At 38.7% G+C, this 19532-nt stretch overlaps 1 protein-coding gene across 1 annotated transcript in view; it reads left to right on the forward strand.

Moving 5' to 3' along the window:
- The window catches only part of NCKAP5 (NCK-associated protein 5), an 890249-nt gene that overhangs the window by 356298 nt on the left and 514419 nt on the right, over positions 1-19532 (forward strand). The window contains exon 4 of the mRNA XM_014546136.1: positions 9504-9567. Coding sequence (XP_014401622.1) covers positions 9504-9567 — 64 coding nt within the window. The remainder of the gene's footprint in view (positions 1-9503; positions 9568-19532) is intronic.

Here is a 19532-nt window from a genome sequence, read left to right on the forward strand (position 1 = left end):
GACCACATGACTTTTTTCCAATGCTCGACTGTCCACTCCTTGTGTTCCTGTGCGAATTGGAGACGTTTTATCTTGGTAACTGCAGACAGCAAAGGTGTTCGAACAGGCCTTCGGCTGTTTTGCTGATACTCGCTCCATGGCTCCGAGCGCCAATAATCATCCCACTTTCCAAGGCTGTTAAATCGCGTTGTTTACCCATAGCTTCAGAAAAAAATCACTTCTACTGTCGTGGTAAACAACCTGCTTCCGTCTTTATAATGGTCTGGCCCTCTAGCAACTTCAGCGCGAAATTATAGCTAATTTGCCTACAAACGTCACGTGGTCATAATAATCTGGACGCTCAGTGTGTGTGTGTGTGTGTGTGTAATCTTTCTCTGTAGATTCAGCCAACAGGAATGATGAATGATGATGCCAGGAAAATTTTCAAAACATTCCTCCATTTCTAGTTCTGTATTTTCTGTGCAGAGTTCTGAGAGTGTGGAGTGTGGTCCTGGGGTCTTTGGTACTCCCAAAAGCCTTTCAAGGAACCTGCGACTTCAGATTTACTTTTGTAATCACAATAAGGTGTTATTTGCCTTTCCCACTCACATTCTTACATGGGAATTCAGTGGAGTTTCCTGCAGACTCCATGGGGTGCTATCACAGTAGGTTGAATGAAGAAGCAGGCGTGAGAATCCCACTGTCTTCTTTTAGGCCAGACTTCAAGAATATGTGCAAAATTTTAAAGCAGTTCCATTCTTCTCATGACATTTATTTTTATTTTGGAATATAGGCTTATTTTTTCATTAAAATGTTTTACTTGTGTGAACATGAGTTTGTTATTTTTATTTTTAATGAATTAATAATTTTTTTAAAACTATCTGTTTTCATCTACATGTGGTAAATGTCAATAGATACAACCCACATAAACTTAAGCTCTTTGGGACCTCAATAATTTTTCAGGGTGCATAGGGGTCCTTCCTCAATTATTTGACTATTGCTATTCTATTATCCCCCATTCAACATTCTTACCCAGAAATTCACATTGTTGAGGCTTACTATTTACCTGATTGCCTGTGGAGCCTGTGCTTTTCATAATTTTAAATGTATGTAAACAAGCTTTTGTGGCCACCAGAACTAGAAGGTACCCTGTTGAGGAGGAATTTATTGGCGTATTTGGAGGCAAACATATCACTGAATAAACAATTGAGGAGAAAATAGTTTAGACTAGAGTTAAAGGGGTCTGTATTCACTATACAGAGGAAGTCAGGGCAGATGAGGTCAGATGTTGCTATACTAACCTTAGTGTCATCATGGGCATCATAGGAGCTCCTGGGCTCTGGTATTGTGCTAGTGGTTTACTTGGGTGGTGGCAACTAGGGCATGTTCATGTCATGATTATTCATCAAGCTGTGCACTTGTGATTTCTAAATTTTTATATGTAATATTTTAATGAAAAAAATACAAAAGCTAAAAATCTTAAATTTAACATATCACTGTACAATGTTAATTGCTTACAGTATGTACTTTAAAATACTTATGTGAAGGCTCCCGATGCTTATTGTTAGTCCTTATTTTTCTTCCACCTACCAAAGCTTTTTGGTGGGTTATTTGTTCAGGACCATGGCGGTGAATCAGTTGGTACTGAGTTTTCAGGTTGTAAATAATCTGATGAAGTTGCTCTTTCTTCCTCTCTCATGGCCATCCCCATCCCCATCCCCATCCCCATCCCCATCCCCATCCCCACCCCCATCTCTCATCTCCATCTCTATCTCTAGCTCTGTCTCTCTATATCTGTCTGTGTATTATAATGTTTTTAGTAAAATTAAAATCTCTGTCTCTCTTTCTCTTTCTCTCTCTCTCTCTCTCTCTCTCTCTCTCTCTCTCTCTCTCTCTCATAATGATTTTAGTAAAACTAAAAGGAAGTGATCCAGTCAGTTTAAAAATACACATTTCTGAAAAGTTTTTAATCAAAGTAATAAATGTACATAATATTTGTAAGTTGTACACCACCCCTCTCTCCCTACCTCCATATCTTCGCCCTGCAAACCACTTTCCATGTTTTAGCTCTATCTTCTGTATTTTTCATCCTTAAATCTACAAAATATATCTGTATTTTTATTTTTAGATTTTATCACTTTTCGTCGTTTTAAATTGTCTCCCTAGTATAGAAGATAAGGATTTAGTGCTCCTATACCACCTATCTCTCACACTTCCCCTTCTTCCAAATGTTTTCATTGTTATAACTTAGTTAAATTAACTAATTATAATAATAAAATTAAGTAAGTAGTATTCACAGCTGATTCTAATAAAATTCTAGTATTGTGTTTCTGGAATAACTTCACTCTTTCCAAGGGTCATTAATTGCCATTGGCTTAGATTTTCATATTCCAATCCCGGGTTCTTAAAAGACTTTCCACTAAAAGTCTAAAAGTTCTCTCAATATTTACAAACACTTAGGTTAATTTATTTTTTAACAGCTTTGTTTTTTTTTCTGGGAATCAGCCACTGGAGACTCTTTGTTCTCTAGATCCCTATGTAGCTGTTTGTCCAGCATCATAGCTGGATTCCTACAGAGCTGTTACCTGCTACTCATGGCTTCCTCTTTATTTTTTGGGGGAGGTGGAGGTATACTTCCCAGTGAGAAAGAATTTATAGATTAATTTGATACAAAATTTGACACAATATTAAACCTTCTAACCCATGAATATGGTGTGTGTGTGTGTACGTTTGTGTGTGTGTATGTGTGTATATTCCTTTAATTGTTCTAATCAGTGTTTTCTAGTTTTTAGTGTAGCTGTGTAACAAAAGTTAAATTTATTTCCTAAGTATTTTGTTTGTGATACCATTATAAATAAACTTTTAAATTTTAATTTTTAAATTAGTTGATGTTAGTATATAAAAACACAACTGATTTCTGTATATTGGCTTGTATTATGTGACTTTGCTAAATTCACTTATTAGTTGTATAGTTGTTTTGTAAATTCCTTAGGATTTATATACAATTATGTCATCTGTGAATAGAGGTGACTTTATCTCTTTCTTTTTTTATATTTGTGTCTTTTATTTCTTCCTCTTGCCATATTGACCTGGGTAGGAGTTTTGCCTGTCTTTGAACTTTATATGCAGGAATCATAAAATCTATACCTGTTCTCCATTTACTTCTTTCACTCAACAGTAGTTTGTGTTATTGCATATGTCATGATTAAGTATAAATTATTCCTTCTGTGTACCTTATGGTATTCAATTGTATGACTATGTCCAAGTTCCATTGTTGAAGGGATGTGCATTTTCTGTTTAAGACTGCTACAGCTGTGCTTCTATGAACATTCTAGCACATGTCTGCTATGTGCATTTCTGTTGGGTTTAAACATCAGAGTAGAATTTCTGGGTCATAGTATAGAGGATATGTTACTTTCCTTTTGTTTTCCCTTAAGAGTATTTACTGTGTGTTTAATTTTCATATTAAACAAGAAGTCAGCCCTAGCTGGTTTGGCTCAGTGGATAGAGCATCAGCCTATAGACCAAAGGGTTCCGGGTTAGATTCCAGTCAATGTAAGTTCCTCAATTGCAGGCTCCTCCCCAGCCTGGGCCCTGGTCAAGGCGCGTGCAGGAGGCAACCATTTGATATGTTTCTCTCACATCAATATTCCTCTCTGTCTTTCCCTCCCTCTTCCACTCTCTAAAAATCAATGGAAAAATATCCTTGGGTGAGGATTAAAACAAAAACAAAAACAAAACAAAACAAAAAAAAAACAAGAAGTCAGTCATATTTTCCTCTTTTAATTCCTTGCTCTGTTCATCAGGACTTGGATCAGAGATCCAAGGACTTGATAAGAAAAGTAGACTCTCTGCTTTTCTTATCAAAGGAAGAGGTGATAACTCCATCTTCTTTCTTTTTTTAAAAAAATATATTTTATTGATTTTTTACAGAGAGGAAGGGAGAGGGATAGAGTGTTAGAAACATCGATGAGAGAGAAACATCAATCAGCTGCCTCTTGCACACCCACCAATGGGGATGTGCCCGCAACCAAGGTACATGCCCTTGACCGGAATCAAACCTGGGACCCTTCAGTCTGCAGGCTGAGGCTCTATCCACTGAGCCAAACCAGTTAGGGCATCCATCTTCTTTCTATGGCTTCTTTCTGTCTGCTGTGTTGCTCCCTCTCATGGGACTCCTGCCCTGGGCTTCCAAAACTGTCTACCTCAACAGTCTCCTGGGTCTTGTTTTCCTCTTCTAATCTATGGTGATTCAAACAGAACTATTCCTACTAAAAAGCTATTCAACTTCAACCAAATTAGAGCATATGCCTTTTTTTTTGACCTTCAGTATTTTTTAAATTTTTCGATTGTAGTTGATATACAATATTATATTAGTTTCAGGTGTACAACCCAGTGATTAGACATTATATAACTTACTAAGTTATCACCCCAATAAATCTGTACCCATCTGACACCATACATATTTCAATATTATTGACTATATTCCCTATGCTGTACTTTACAACCCCATCACTACTCTATAACTTCTAATTTATACTTATTAATCCTTTCACCTTTTTCACCCATTCCCCACTCCCCTCTCATCTTAAAGAAGATCCATTTCATGTAATACTGGTTTGATGCCAATGGACTCCTGTAGCTTCTTCTTGTCTAGAAAACTCTTTTTTTTATTTTTATTTCTATTACACTTTGTTTATTTATCATGGACATTTGGGTTGTTTCCAACTTTGGACAATTGTGAGTAATACAACTATGTACATTGGTGTACAAATGTCTGTTAGAGTCTCTGCCTTATTTTTCTTTTTAGTTAGTGAAAGTACTAGAGGCCTGGTGCATGAAAATTCATGCACTGGAGGGGGGGTCCCTCAGCCTGACCTGCTCCCTCTCACAGTCCAGGAGCCCTCAGGGGCGGGAGGTGACCTGGTGATCAGGGGAAGGCAATGCCCCATCACACCTCTGCTGCTGCCACTGCCGGCAGCGCAAGCCTCGGCCAGCCCTGGTTACCTGACCGTTGGGCGGCCCTGGGCGGCTGGGCAGCCACCATCCAAGGCTTGCCTGCACCTCAGGCCAGCTCTGGGCAGCTGAGGGGCTGAGGGGATTGGGGGACTCTAGAGGCAGGAGTGTGGAGCGGCCGGGCCTGCCTGGGGGCAGGCCTGGCCTTGATGTGTGCCTGCCATCCCAGCGGGGCTGAGGGTACTGGGCACCACCATCTTGTGGCTGTGTGCACCACCATCTTTGAGGGCATGGCAGTCAATTAGCATATTCCCTCCTTATTGGCTCTTGGCATCACCATCATTGAGGGCGTGGCAGTCAATTAGCATATTACCTCCTTATTGGCTGTGGGTGTCACCATCTTTGAGGGCAGGTCAGTCAATTAGCATATCCCCTCCTTATTGGCTGTTGGCGCTGCCATCTTTACAATGGCTTGAGGGTCAATTAGCATATTCCCTCTTTATTAGATAGGATTACAGATGTTCCCTTTGTTTCTTCATTGACCACTTCTAGCCTGCCCCCTCCCTCTACCCCATGCCTTTACCACACTATTGTCTGTGTCCATGGGTTATGCATATATGCATACAGGTTCTTTGGTTGATCTTTTCCCATCCACCTACCCACCTCCACCTTCCCTGTGAGATTGGACAGACTGTTTCATGCTTCTATGTCTCTGTATCTATTTTGTTCATCAGTTTATTTTGTTCATTAGATTCCACATATGAGTGGCATCATGTGATATTTTTCTTTCTCTTACTGGCTTGTTTCACTTAGTATAATACTCTTCAGATTCATCCATGTTGTCTCAAAGGGTAAGATAGCCTTTTTTACTGCTGTATAGTATTCCATGTAAATGTACCACAGCTTTTTTATCCACTTATCTACTGATGGGTAATTGGTCTGTTTCTAAATCTTAGCTATTGTAAATTGCATTGCTATGACTATAGGTGCATATAATCTTTCTGATTGGTGGAAAGTTTTTATCTGTCCTTTGATTCTAAATGATATATTTGCTGGGTGAAGTAATCTTGGTTGCAGGTCCTTGCTTTTCATCACTTTGAATATTTCATGCCAATCCCTTCTGGCCTGAAAAGTTTCTGTTGAGAAATCAGCTGACAATCTTATAGGTGCTCTCTTGTAGGTAACTAATGGCTTTTCTCTTCCTGCTTTTAAGATCCTTTCTTTGTCTTTAAACTTTGACATTTTAATTATGATGTATCTTTGTGTGGGCTTCTTTGGGTTCCTCTTGTTTTGAACTCTCTTTGCTTCCTGGACTTGTATGTCTATTTCCTTCACCAGGTTGAGGAAGTTTTCTGTCATTATTTTTTCACATATGTTATCATTTCCTTGCTCCCTCTCTCCTCCTTCTGCCATCCCCATGATGCAAATGTTGGTATGCTTAAAGTTGTCCCAAACGATTCTTAAACTATCCTCATTATTTTGGATTCTTTTTTTTCCTGTTCTGATTAGTGTTTTCTGCTTCCTTATATTCCAATTCTCTGATATGATCTTCTGCTTCATCTACTTGACTATTGATATCCTGTAATGTAGCCTTCATTTCAGTTAATGTATTCTTCTTTTCTGACCTTTTTATATGTTTTCTAGTTACATTTTTATGTTTCCTGTCTCTTTGTTGAAGTTCTCATTAATTTCATCTACTATTAAGTATTTTGAACTAGCGTTTTGAACTCTGCATCTAGTAGATTTTTGGTTTCCATTTTGTTTAGTTATTTTTCTAGAGTTTTGTTCTGTTTTTTCATTTGGGATATGTTTCTTTGTCTCCTCATTTTGGCAGCCTCCCTGTTTTTGTTTCTATGTATTAGGCAAAGTTGCTATGTCTCCTGGGCTTGGTAGAGTGTCCTTATGTAGTAGGTGTCTGTAGGGTCCAGTGGCACAGACTCCCCATCACTAGAGCTGGGCACTCCAGGTGTAACCCCATGTAATCTGTATACACCTTCTGTTATAGTTAAGCTTTGATTGCCATTGGCTCATCAATGGGAGGGATTTACCCCCAGACAATTGGCTGTAAAAACTGGCTGAAACCGCTGTTGAGAATTAGCTGTGCCAGGCTCATTCCAAGAAACAGAACTTACCTCAGTGGGGCTCTGGTTCCTTCTCTGTTTTCCCCTTAAGTGTGTCACTTGTGTAGGTGGCTCCAGGGCCTCCCAGGAGGTGCAGGCTAAGGTCAGCCATTACCTGTGTCCTACCTGGTACTACCTGGCCTGAGCTGCAAAGTGATCTGCATATGGCTGCTACTTGTGCTGGTCTAGGAAAGGCCAAGCTGGCTGAAGAACCAAAGCTGGCTGCTGCTAGTGCCAGGCCTAGGGTCACTTAGCAAGAGGTACAAAGCATGTTGAGGCCAAATGCTGCTTGTTTGAGAAATTTTAGGAAAGTCTGAAGCATGAGCCAAGACAGGCCATTGGTATTAAAAAGCCACTGGAAACAGCTTGGGTGGACCTGTAAGGTGGGTGACACAGGGTCTCAGGCAATCACCAGTGGTAGCCTGGTTGATGGAGACTCAGAAATAGTGCCCGCCCACTCTGTTGGGGGAGGGCTCAGCAAAGGAACAATAGCCTCTGCCAGCACTTACGTCTGGAAGAAAGCTGCCACTACCCAGCTCTCATCCTGATGCCAGATAATTTAGTTCATCCCTGTATGACCCTAATGCCTTTCAAGCTGCTGCCTCAGTGCTTCAGAGTGAGTGAATACAAGTAAGTCCATGAAATGGGCCCTTTAAGAGGAACTTCCTGGGACTCCGGCAGCCTCTGTCTCACTTAGCCACAATCCCCACTGGTTTTTACAGTCACAAGTTATTGGGCCTTCTCTTCCTGGCTCTGGAATGCTAGGGCTGGGGGGTTGATGTGGGGCTGGGTCCCCTTGATCCTCAAGAGGGACCTCTGCAGATGTATATTTTACACATGGGTGTGGGACCAGCCTGTTCCACCTCTGTACCCCTCTTTCCAATCTCGATGTGGCTTCTTTATATCCTTAGTTGTAAGACTTCCGTTCAGCTAGATTTCAGAAGGTTCTGAATGATGGTTGTTCTGTAGGTTAGTTGTAATTTGATGTGGTTGTGGGAGGACTTGAGGACCCGCACTGCCATGTTGGCCGAAACCCAGCACATGCCTTTCTGGCAGTCATAGGCATTTCAAAGGCCCAGTTAGGAGGGGAGAAACCCTCTCACTATCTGAGAATTGAGTTGCTTCCTTATTGCAGGTAGCTGATCCTGGGTAGAGGGAAAGCTGAGAGATGTAATATCATTCAAATACTAGTAGTTTAACATCTTCATAGAAGTAGAAACATTTAAGTGACAAGTAGAAACATTTCAGCACCCCTTTCCCAAGCTCTCTGCCCTGATCCTGCACCCCCTTCCAAAGGTTTCTGGTCCTGATCCTGCACCCCCTTCCAAAGCTCTCTGCCCTGATCCTGCACCCCCTTCCAAAGCTCTCTGCCCTGATCCTGCACCCCCTTCCAAAGCTCTCTGCCCTGATCCTGCATCCCCTTCCCAAGCTCTCTGCCCTGATCCTGCACCCCCTTCCAAAGCTCTCTGCCCTGATCCTGCACCCCCTTGCGAAAATTAAGATCTGAGGATTACTGGAAGAGCTCACTCACCCTTTTTTTCATCTATCAACTTTTTTTTATATCAACTTTTTAAAGAATAATTGAAAAGCTGTCCAAAATGCAGATACCTATCTTTTTTAAAGTATTCTTAAAATCCCTTGGAATATTAGCTTTTTTGGAAGTGAAATCAGAATTACAATTATAAAAGATACTAAAAGAACCCCATTGTAAAATAAAGAATACTAAAATAAATAATCTGATTTTTCATTCTACATATTTCCTAGATCTTGAAAAACTATATGCAGAATTTTTCCTGGCTCCTGAAAAATGATATGTAAAAATTTTATTTAGCCTTTGAAGTAAGGAAAACCTAATTTTGATCCTAATATAGTACATACCAGCTGGGGTCTTGGCTTGTTACTTAGCTTCTCTGAGCCCCTGTTTCTACATCTATAAAGTGGGGATAATAAAACCTACTATTATCAGGCTCATATAAGATCAGGTAAAAGTTTTCACATGGTGCCTAATATGTAGCAAGTCTGCAAATGATTTTCTCTTATTATTTCAAGAATGATACAGTTATGTTTTGTTTGCTTTTTTAAAATTCAGTATCAATAAAAGCAACAGATATAAAAATAATTTAAAATATATATGAGCAAAGTTGGTACAGAAAGGACACAGAAAATTTATTTATAAATGTTGTAAGTTAATTAACTTAAAGTTTTATTCAACATTTCTTTGGCTATTTTTAAATCCAAGGCAAAAAAAAAATCTCTTTCATGACACTCAATGAAAACAATGCACTAATGACCATTCACTTTAAATATTTATAGAAAGTTTAGTGGAGGAAGTGAGCTAAACCAAGGAAGGAGTTCCTCTGAGACCTCAAAAGAATGTTTCTGAGCCATGCCAGTGCACCTCTCACCCCAGAAGAATGGTCAAGTAATCCTGCCCTTCTGTCTCTCCAGGGAGAAGCTGGCGGTGGCCCGACTGCAGCGAGAAGTTGCCGAAAGGAGAAGTGAGGGGGCCATGGTAAGTCCTGCCTGGTCTGCCCTTATCCTGCACCCCTTTCCAAAGGTCTCCGCCCTGATCCTGCACCCCCTTCCAAAGGTCTCCGCCCTGATCCTGCACCCCCTTCCAAAGGTCTCCGCCCTGATCCTGCACCCCCTTCCAAAGGTCTCTGCCCTGATCCTGCACCCCCTTCCAAAGGTCTCCGCCCTGATCCTGCACCCCCTTCCAAAGGTCTCCGCCCCGATCCTGCACCCCCTTCCAAAGGTCTCCACCCCAATCCTGCACCCCCTTCCAAAGGTCTCCAACCGGATCCTGCACCCCCTTCCAAAGGTCCCTGGTTTGAAAGGTGTTTTGTCTCATGAAGGATAGCTAAGGAAAGTATTTGCTTGCTGCAAACAATGCTGTATTTGTACATAACGTGTTTATAGTGTAGCCTAGACAGCTCTGCCATTTACAGAGAGGGAAGAGAGAGAGAGAGAGAGAGAGAGAGAGAGAGAGAGAGAGAGAGAGGGAGATTATGAAAAAAAAAATAACTATTTGGGCTTCTAAGAGGATGTTCAAATGGTAATAAGTCTTCATTTTCTTGATCTACTGAATGCCCAGGCTTCCAGCTGTGAGCAGGATGTCCATAAATGAGCAATCTTAGGTTTTCAGATAAGGAGAGTTCAGCATGACTCAAGCATCTCAGTTCTTCAGACCTCAAATACAGACCACCCTAAGGAACATTTAGATGTTCGCTAATGGCATTTTATATTATTTTCTTCTAACTGTTCTAAGGGCATCTCTCCCTGTCCTTTTCAGCATGTGTCATTTAGAAAACTGCGGTCTGAATTGTACTAAAAGTCGGTATGGTTGTTTTGGTCCATTTCAACTTCATTTTATGGATGGTCTTTGCCAAAGTATCTGCCTGTATACTACTCTTACATCAGAGATAGCTGTCTGGTGACCCATGTGCAGATGTGGATTAACTGCTGCTGTTACCTCTGAGGGGGGAACATTTCATGCCAGGTTTTCCCCCACTTATGACAATACAATAGGACATGTACAATTTCTCAGCAAAAGAATTCGCTTTTTTTTTTTGAAAAAGGGAAGTGATGCATTTTTAGATCCTGAAAGCTGCTTCCATTTGATTTCATGAGAGTTAATTGATAATCAAGCCACTGAAAAGAGTAAGATTTTAAAAATATGCTGGCCTCACTCCTCTCTGAAGAGGGATAGCAAAGGGCTGCAGCAAGGGCTGCAGGTTGAGTGGGCCCTGGAAGGTGCCTTGGCCTGGAGCAGCTAAAATACTCACGGGATCACGTGGTTTGCTCTGCTCCTGATCTTAATGCAAAGAGGACCTTGAATGTTCAAATAATACGAAGCAACTGCTCACAAGCATTTTTGAGTGATGAATTGGAAATAAGTTGGAGAAAATGAAGGTTTAGTCTAATGGTAAACTGAAAATCTTCAATGTGGTGTTTTCCTGCATTACAAAACTTTTAAGGCCAGGCCATTCCTCAGTATTTCACTCTTGTTCAGGACTTATTCCTACTCCTTCACTGTGCACTGACAGTGAGGAAGGCTGTCTCAGGTCTCAGTTGCTTCATTTTTAAAACTAGGAGGTTGGAATTGTATGATCCATGATCCCATCAGCTTCGTGGATCATGCTACTGGACATTTTTTCATAGAAAGATTGTATGATTGTGAGCCCTTTCTGATAATAACTAAATAATATTTAAGCTCATAAAAAGAACAGGCCTCTGAAGAGTATATCTTTCTGACTCTGACAGTGAATGGGCCTGAGATGAAATCATCACAGACAGATAACTCTCTTATCTTTTACAAAACAAAACCCTCTTTTAAAACATTATAGATGTAATTGTTCAGCGCAGAAAATACCCAGAAAACACAGGCAAAAAGATGACTTCAATTGCTATAAAATAGCATTGGAAAAGTTTCCGATGTTTTATTACTCTTTATTTAATGACGGTAATGAAAGAATCACATTTATGCATTGATTGATTTAGCATCCACTATGTGTCCAGTAACATTCTAGGCACTGGGGAAACAGTGGTGAAAACAAAACAAAACAAAACAAACAAAAAACAGGCAAAAGTCTGAGAGTTTACATTCTAGAAGTTGTGGAAACAGATATCCCATGTAATTAGAGTGTTGGATGGTGGGACCAGCCATGAGAAAATAAAATCAAGGTAGGGGACATGGGGATTTTAGGGCCTAGCTGTGTTAATTTCAGTAGTAAGTCACTGAAAAGCTAATATTTGAGCAAAAATCAAAGTGGGTGCAGGAGTTCACCATGCACCCCCTCCCAGGATGAGCATTCCAGGCAGAGATGAGCAAGTGCAAAGGCTGCTGGAGGGGAGTGGGGGAGAGGGCAAACAGTAGAAGATGATGTCAGAGAAGTGATGGGGCAGAGGGTAAGTCACCGAGGTCCCCCGGGGTTCCCTGGTTCCTGCTCTGGGTGCCTGGAGCCTTTGGAAGCCTTTGAGTGAGGCAGTGATATGATTGGATTTACCACTGTTCATATTACTGTTATTTCCCCCTTTCATAATTTATCACACTTCCATTCCATAGAGACACCATAAGCCCTGATTTTCTTTAATGTCCTTTATTTTGTTTGTTTTTCAATATTTTTTCCTCTTTCCTTACCTAGTCAAACCCCCCTGAGTTTTCTACTTAATTATATGCTTGAGCTTTTCTGCTCCTAGGATTCATTTATTTCTGAAGTCCTGGTTCTTTCATCTGACAGCTCCTTAAATCAGGCAGTTCTATTAATCCTCCAAATTTAATTCTTGCTGTTCCAAGCCCAGGACTTTTGTCATGCCTGTAGCAGAAATGGAAAAGAGTTCATCACAACCAGATCACCTCTTGTTTTAAAAGATTATTAGGCATAGCATTCTATGTTTTGATACACACACACACAAACACACACACACACACACACACACACACACACACACAAAATGGTATGCAAAGTTATTTAAGAAATATTTTCAAAAAAGCTATATAATTGAGGCAGGTTGTTATTTTTAAAATCATTAAACCTGTAATAATCAATGAACCTGTTATAAATAAAGTCTTTAATGCAAAGCATGCCTTTATTACAATTTGACTTAATGCAATAAATCTCTTATATGTTTTAGGAATAGTACCCAAGGCACCATTCTTTTGATAGTTGTTTTATTTTTTAACATGCTTTTTATTTGGGAATGATTTCAGACTTATAGTAAAGTTGCACACCTGCAAACCGTTTAACCAGTTTTGTAGTGTTAACATCTGAACATAACTATAATATAATTATCAAAACTAAGAGATTAACATTGCCATATTAGTATTAACTAAACTCCAGGCTTTCTTAGAATTTCACCAGGTTTTCCAATAATGTTCCTTTTCTGATCTGGATTCACTCCAGGGTACTGCACTGCCTGCAGAGAGGTTCCCTTCTGATGACTAGTTGACACATGTGTGGGAGGAAGAATATGAGCTTGAGGATGAGATAGGTCTGGATTCAAAGTCTAGCTCTACCAGCTGTTAGTTGTATGACCTTGGACATGGTATTTTATTGGTTTGTATGGATTCTGCATGCTCTATTGTTCTGTTAACTCAAGTCTTTGGGAAGGCTTTCTTTCAATATTAGATGTTTCATATTTGCTTCCTTTGCTCTTAACTCTGTTCCATGAAATAACTACAAACATTGTTTGCATACTTCTTTCATTATTTTTCACAAAAGGCTATAAGATTATATTTCTCTTAATTCTGGGAAATTGTGTTTCAGCTTGTGCTTCCTCTCACAGGCTCGGTTTACTACAAGATCTCTTCTGTCCTTCAGACTCCAATGTCATTTTAAATATTTTTGTATGTGGAAAGGTCCATTCCACCCACGAGTTATAAAGATATTCATTCTCATTATCTTCTAAAATATATATATATATAGTTTTTATTCTCTGCATGTAAATCTTTGAAAATTCTGGGTAGAGTTAAATTGGTGTGAGGTAAGGATAAAAATAATGTTTTTGCAAGCCAATAGTCATTTTGCATCATGTATTGAATCATTTAACCTTTATCATAGTCCAAATACCTGTGTCAATATGGATCAATTACTGGACTGACCATACTCTTCCATTAACTTTTATGGAGAGAGAGAGAGAGAGAGAGAGAGAGAGAGAGAGAGAGAGAGAGAAACTGGGAAACTGGCTTCCTCCTGCATGCTAGGGATCAAATCAGCAAACCAGGTATATGACCTTGACTGAGAATCAAATTCACAACCCTTTGGTACTCAGGCCAATACTCAAACACTGAACATACCATCCAGAGCTCTTCTGATCATATTTTTTTTCTGCAAACTAGTAAAGACAATTTTACTTATTGAATAGAAGTAAGAGTTAATAATATATATTTGTATTTATTAAAGAGCAAAAGTATTTTATATGTACTTATGATACAATAAAATATCTCAGAGAGAGTATTTCACGTTATATAAACAATGGCTTAAATAGAATTGCTGTTTTCTTATGTTTATTTTTTTATTTTAGAAGAACATTACTTCTCCCACTGTTAGTTCATCTTTGTTTTTGATTGAAGAGATATTTGTATCTAAAGAGCACTAATATCCTACCAATCGCAATTTTATTAAAATGCTTGGGCTATAATTATGCAATATATCAACATTCTATGGTTTCTTATCATCCCAGTGATTAATTTCTATTTGGGAAAAATGAAGATACAATTTCTTCATTACACATCTAAAGGCACTAAGGAGACACAGGGTCCCTGCTTACCTGGTTAGAAGATGCCCTCTTCCTTGCATCCACAAATTCAGACACTGGCCTCCTGTTACCCTACTGTCCTACCACTAAATTCATAGGCACGCCCCCTTTTTGTTTATTTGGCACAATGCACATCCAAGGAGTAATGATCAAAGACTAAGATATTGACAGTTGGATAAGGAATTTGAGAGAAAGAAGAGTTTGAGGATGTAGGGAGATCGGAGCGTCTGGACCTTCCTTGTTAGAGAATGAGGCAGACTTTGCAGTATCAGTAGCCCTCCCCAGGTCTTGCTCCTTCAGTGCCACGGTGCGGACAGTCAGCCTGGCACTAGTCCTGGAGTTGGCTGGGTTAGCTGATACTAACGTGGACAGAACCACTTTGAAGAAACTTCACTCCTGGGCCTGCATCTGTTCCTGGTTTCCAGGGGATCTCGGTTTAACAGCCGGGATCTCCTCTAACATCTCATAGTGTCTGAGAGGTTTCCACCTAGTCTTACTTTTAACCTGCTTGTACTCTGACCTCAACAGCATGTGAGCATATTTTTCCTTTGAGTAACTTGTAAAAAGCAAAAGTCACAGTGTCAAATACTTGTTATTTAAGAAGAAGAAATAATTTCTTTTCACTTAAGAGACAGGTAAAAACAGGAACATTGCACAAAACCCAGGGGACGTTGCCTTGGCGAACTGTCAGGACTTTGCCTAGTGTGCCCTTCTCCTTGCCATTGCTGAACAGCTGTTTAGACAGAGGTAGGGTCTGGCCTCTGACAGACAGAAGGCAGCCAAGAGAGAGAAAGTCAGAGTTTGAAAACCGAGGAGTAAGAGGGGCATGAAGCTACGGTCCCTAAACATGCCAATTCTCCTAGCTTTCTTAGGGTCAGACTTGGGTTTTGGTAGAATTAGAAAATGGGTGTTCACACTAGCTCAGTGTGTGCTACAGCTTACTTTCTAACTGCTAGTAGTCCAGGGCGGAGGTTAGGCTAGGGAAAGGTGAATTAAGCTTTTGAAAAAATTGAGGTATAGTTGACATATTTGTTTGGGGAACATAATATAAGGATTTGAGGTAATCACCCCGATAAGTCTGGTTACCATCTATCACCTCACACAGTTACACTTTTTTTTTCTTGTGATAAGAACTCTTTAGCTCTCATGACAAGAAACTTGTCAACTACTTTCAAATATGCAAAACACTATTACTAAGTACAGTCACCATGCTATACATTATGCACTCAGGAGTTGTTTATTTTATATCTGAAAATTTGCACTTTTTGACCCTCTCCCACCTTTGACACCATCAATCTGTTCTCTATATCTTTGAGTTCATTTTTTTAAGATACTACATATAAGTGAGATCATACAGAATTTGTCTTTTTCTGTTTGATTAATTTCACTTAGCGTAACACTCTCAAGATCCATCCATGTTATTGCAAACAAAAGGATTTCCTACTTTTTATGGCTGAATAATATTCTGTTGTTTGTGTATACACACACATATTATATATAATTTTTTATGTATAATATGTATGGCTAGTTTGTTTATTCATCCATTGGCAGCTTACTTAGATTGTTTTCATGCCTTGACAATTGTAAACAATGCTGCAGTGAACATGGGGGTGCAGACATCTTTTGAACACAGTGATTTTATCAACTTTGTGTACATACCCAGATGTGGGACTGCTGGATCATATGGTAGGTCTACTAGTATTCTTTGGGGGGAGGGGACTCCATACTATTTTCCATAGTGGCTGCACCAATTTACATTCCTCTCAGCAGTGCACAAGGGTTGCATTTCCTCCATGTCCTTGCCAGCACTTCTTACTTGTGTTTTGATGACAGCCACTCTGCCAGGTGAGAGGTGCTATCTCATTGTGGTTTTGATGTGCATTTCCCTCATGATTCGTGATGTGAACACCTTTTCATGGACTTGTTGGCCATCTGTATGCCTTCTTTGGAAAAAATGTCTATACAGATCCTCTGCCCATTTTTAAAATTGAGTTGTTTATTTTTTTGCTTTTGAGTTGTACGAATTCTTATATATTTGGATACTGACCCCTTATTATATAAGTGACTGGCAGTTATTTCCTTGTATTTGGTAGGTTGCCTTTTCATTTTGTTCATGGTTTCCGTTGCTGCACAGAAGCTTTATAGTTTGATGTTGTCACTCTTGTTTATTTTTGCTTTTGTTGCCTTTGCTTTTAGTGTCAGATCCAAAAAATCATCACCAAGACTGATGTGAAAGAGCTACTGATGATTTCTTCCAGGAGTTTTATGGTTTCAGATTTTACATTCAAGTCTTTATTCATTTTGCACTAAATATTGTGTATGGTGTAAATAGTGATCTAGTTTCATTTCTTTTGCTTATGGCTGTCCGGTTTTACCAACACCATTTATTGAAGAGACTACCCTTTCCTCATTGTATATTACTAGCTCCTTTGTCATAAATTAATCTGCCACATATATGTGGGTTTAATTCCAGATTCATTATTCCATTCCATTGATCTATGTTCTATGCCAATACAATTGTTTTGATTACTTGTAGCTTTGTAAAATAGTTTGAAATCAGGAAGTGTGATGCCTCCATTTTTGTTCTGTTTCTCAAGATTACTTTGGCTATTCTGGGCTTTTGTGTGTGTGTGATTCCATACAAATTTTAGAATTGTTTGTTCTATTTTTGTGGAAAATGCCATTGGAATGTTGATAGGGATTGCCTTGAATTTGTAGGTTGCTTTGTATAGTATGGGCATTTTCACAATGTTCATTCTTTCAATCCATGAGCATGGAACACCTTTCCATTTCTTTGTGTCTTCTTCAATTTCTTTCACCAGGTGTTATGCTTTTCAGTGTGCAGTTCTTTCACCCCTGTGGTCAAATTTATTCGTAGCTATTTTATTTTTTGATGTAATTGTAAATGCAATTGTATTCTTAATATTTCTTTCTGCTAGTTTGTTACTATTAGTGTATAAAAATGGAACTGATTTTGGAAAAAACTGTGATTTTTATCAGCATGGAAAGTTTGCACTTGTCTCTTTTTGTTAATTTACTAGTGTTAGAAACAGTCAAGGCAGCTCCGATTAAAGTCTCATCCAAAGAGAGAAGCATCATTCTCAGTGTTTACAATGGCTAAAATGTACCCACAATATATATTTGGAAAAAGAGCCAGGAGTGTTTTTTTCTTTCTTACAAAAGCCAACGTAATAAGTTAGAAAGCCAAGTGGACATGACTTTCTAAGAGTTTAGAATGGTAGGTACCAAACTTTAGGACAGGTTTTGGAATATTTATTAAATTTTGGAAATAGTCCCTGTATTTTGCTTTTCTCATTTATCTATAGAACATATCCAGCAGAGAATAATAAATGGAGTCTTTGCTCCATGAAATTTATAACATAGAATACTTATTAGACAAATGCATCAAAGTCATACTTTTCATGATCCCTGCCTGTAGTCAGTGATATCAGAAATCAGTAACAGCCAAAAAATGGATCACTTTGAAAATTCAGTAAAATACTTTAAGTAATTCATTTTAAACAAACACAAGGGAAATTAAAAGTATTTCAGTTGAATGACTCTGAAAAGACTATATATACACAAACTTATGAGATATCAAATTAATATTTATGGTGTAATGTATCACTTTAAATTCATGGAGTAGATAGAAAAAGAAAAGATTTAAATTGATTAATCTCCAACTCAAGCACTAATAAGGAATAATAAAATAAACCTAAAGAAAGAAGAGAAAGAAATAATGGAACAAAACAGAAGCCAATGAAGCTGAAAATGAAGAAAGAAACTAGAAAACATTTTAGCAATACTAATTTATTCACATACACATAACAATCATAAGACAATTAGACATGTGAGCACTTGGTATTTGATGATATTAAGAATTATCATTAATATTCAATTCATTTATATTCTTAGTATTATGATTGTTTTTTTTTAGTCCATATTGTTTAGGTGTGCATACAGAAATATTTACCAGCAAAATGCTGTAATGTCTGGGTTTGCTTCAAAATAATTTTAGAAAAGGGAAGTAGGTGAGTTTAGATGGGAAAAAAAAGGCCATATTTTATAACTGTAGAAGTTGAGGGTGTATTGTGCTTTTCTTTCTACTTTTATAGATGTTTAAAATTTTATATGCTATTTTTTTAAAAATATGCATCCTAAAAAGCTGGCAGGCTCTGATGATTTTGCAGCGGAGTTCAAGCGTACCTTTAGTGTGGAGATAGTAGTTATACAAACTGGTGCTGAAAAAGACAATGAGAAAACTATCCCCAACTCACTGTTTTAAAATAAACAACATTTTAGAAAAGTTAGCACAGAGATAGTACAGAGATAGTACTGAATTGCAAAGATAGTACAGAGATTTCCCATATGCCACATACCAAGATACCAAGATTCCCCAATTATTAACATTTTGCATTTGCGTCGTACACTTATCACAACTAATGAACCAATAATGATACATTATAGTTTCACCTGATGTCCTTTTTTCCATTTCAGGATTGTATCCAGGACACATTACACTCACCTGTCATATCTCCTTAAGATCTTTTTGGTTGTGACAGATGCTCAGACTCCCCTTGTTTTTGACGAACTTGAACATTTTGAGAACTGGTTAGGTATTTTGGGGGATTTGTCTCATTGAGGTTTGTCTGATGTTTTTCTCATGATTAGATTGGGATATATTTTTTGGAAAGTAGACCACAAGTTAAAATGCCTTTTTAATTACATCACATCAAGGTTGCATATTATCAATCGGACTTGTCACTGTTTAGGTGAGCCGTGGTCACCTGGCTGAAGCAATGTTTGTCAGGTTTCCACTGTGACGTTCCTCTCCCCTCTTTCCTTCCTTACTGACCTCTTTGGACGAAGTTACTATGCACAGCCCATACTTGAGATGGAGAGCATTGTGCTCCACCTCCTTGAGGGTGAAGTGTCTGCATAAACTATTTTGAATTCTTCTGCATGGAACATTTGTATATTCTTCCCTATTTATTTGTTCAGTTATTTATATCATGATGCATGCATAGCTATTTACTTTCTACTTTGGAGTTTAAACCAATATAAACTACTTTATTGTGTTGCTCAAATTGTTCCAGTTTTGGCCATTAGGAGTTCTTTTAGTTGGCAAATTTATCCCTCTGACATACTCCTACCATTGTGTTGTTTTTCCTTCCTTCCTTCCTTCCTTCCTTCCTTCCTTCCTTCCTTCCTTCCTTCCTT

This window comes from Myotis brandtii, unplaced genomic scaffold (assembly GCF_000412655.1).
Source record: "Myotis brandtii unplaced genomic scaffold, ASM41265v1 scaffold431, whole genome shotgun sequence".
Taxonomy (NCBI): domain Eukaryota; kingdom Metazoa; phylum Chordata; class Mammalia; order Chiroptera; family Vespertilionidae; genus Myotis; species Myotis brandtii.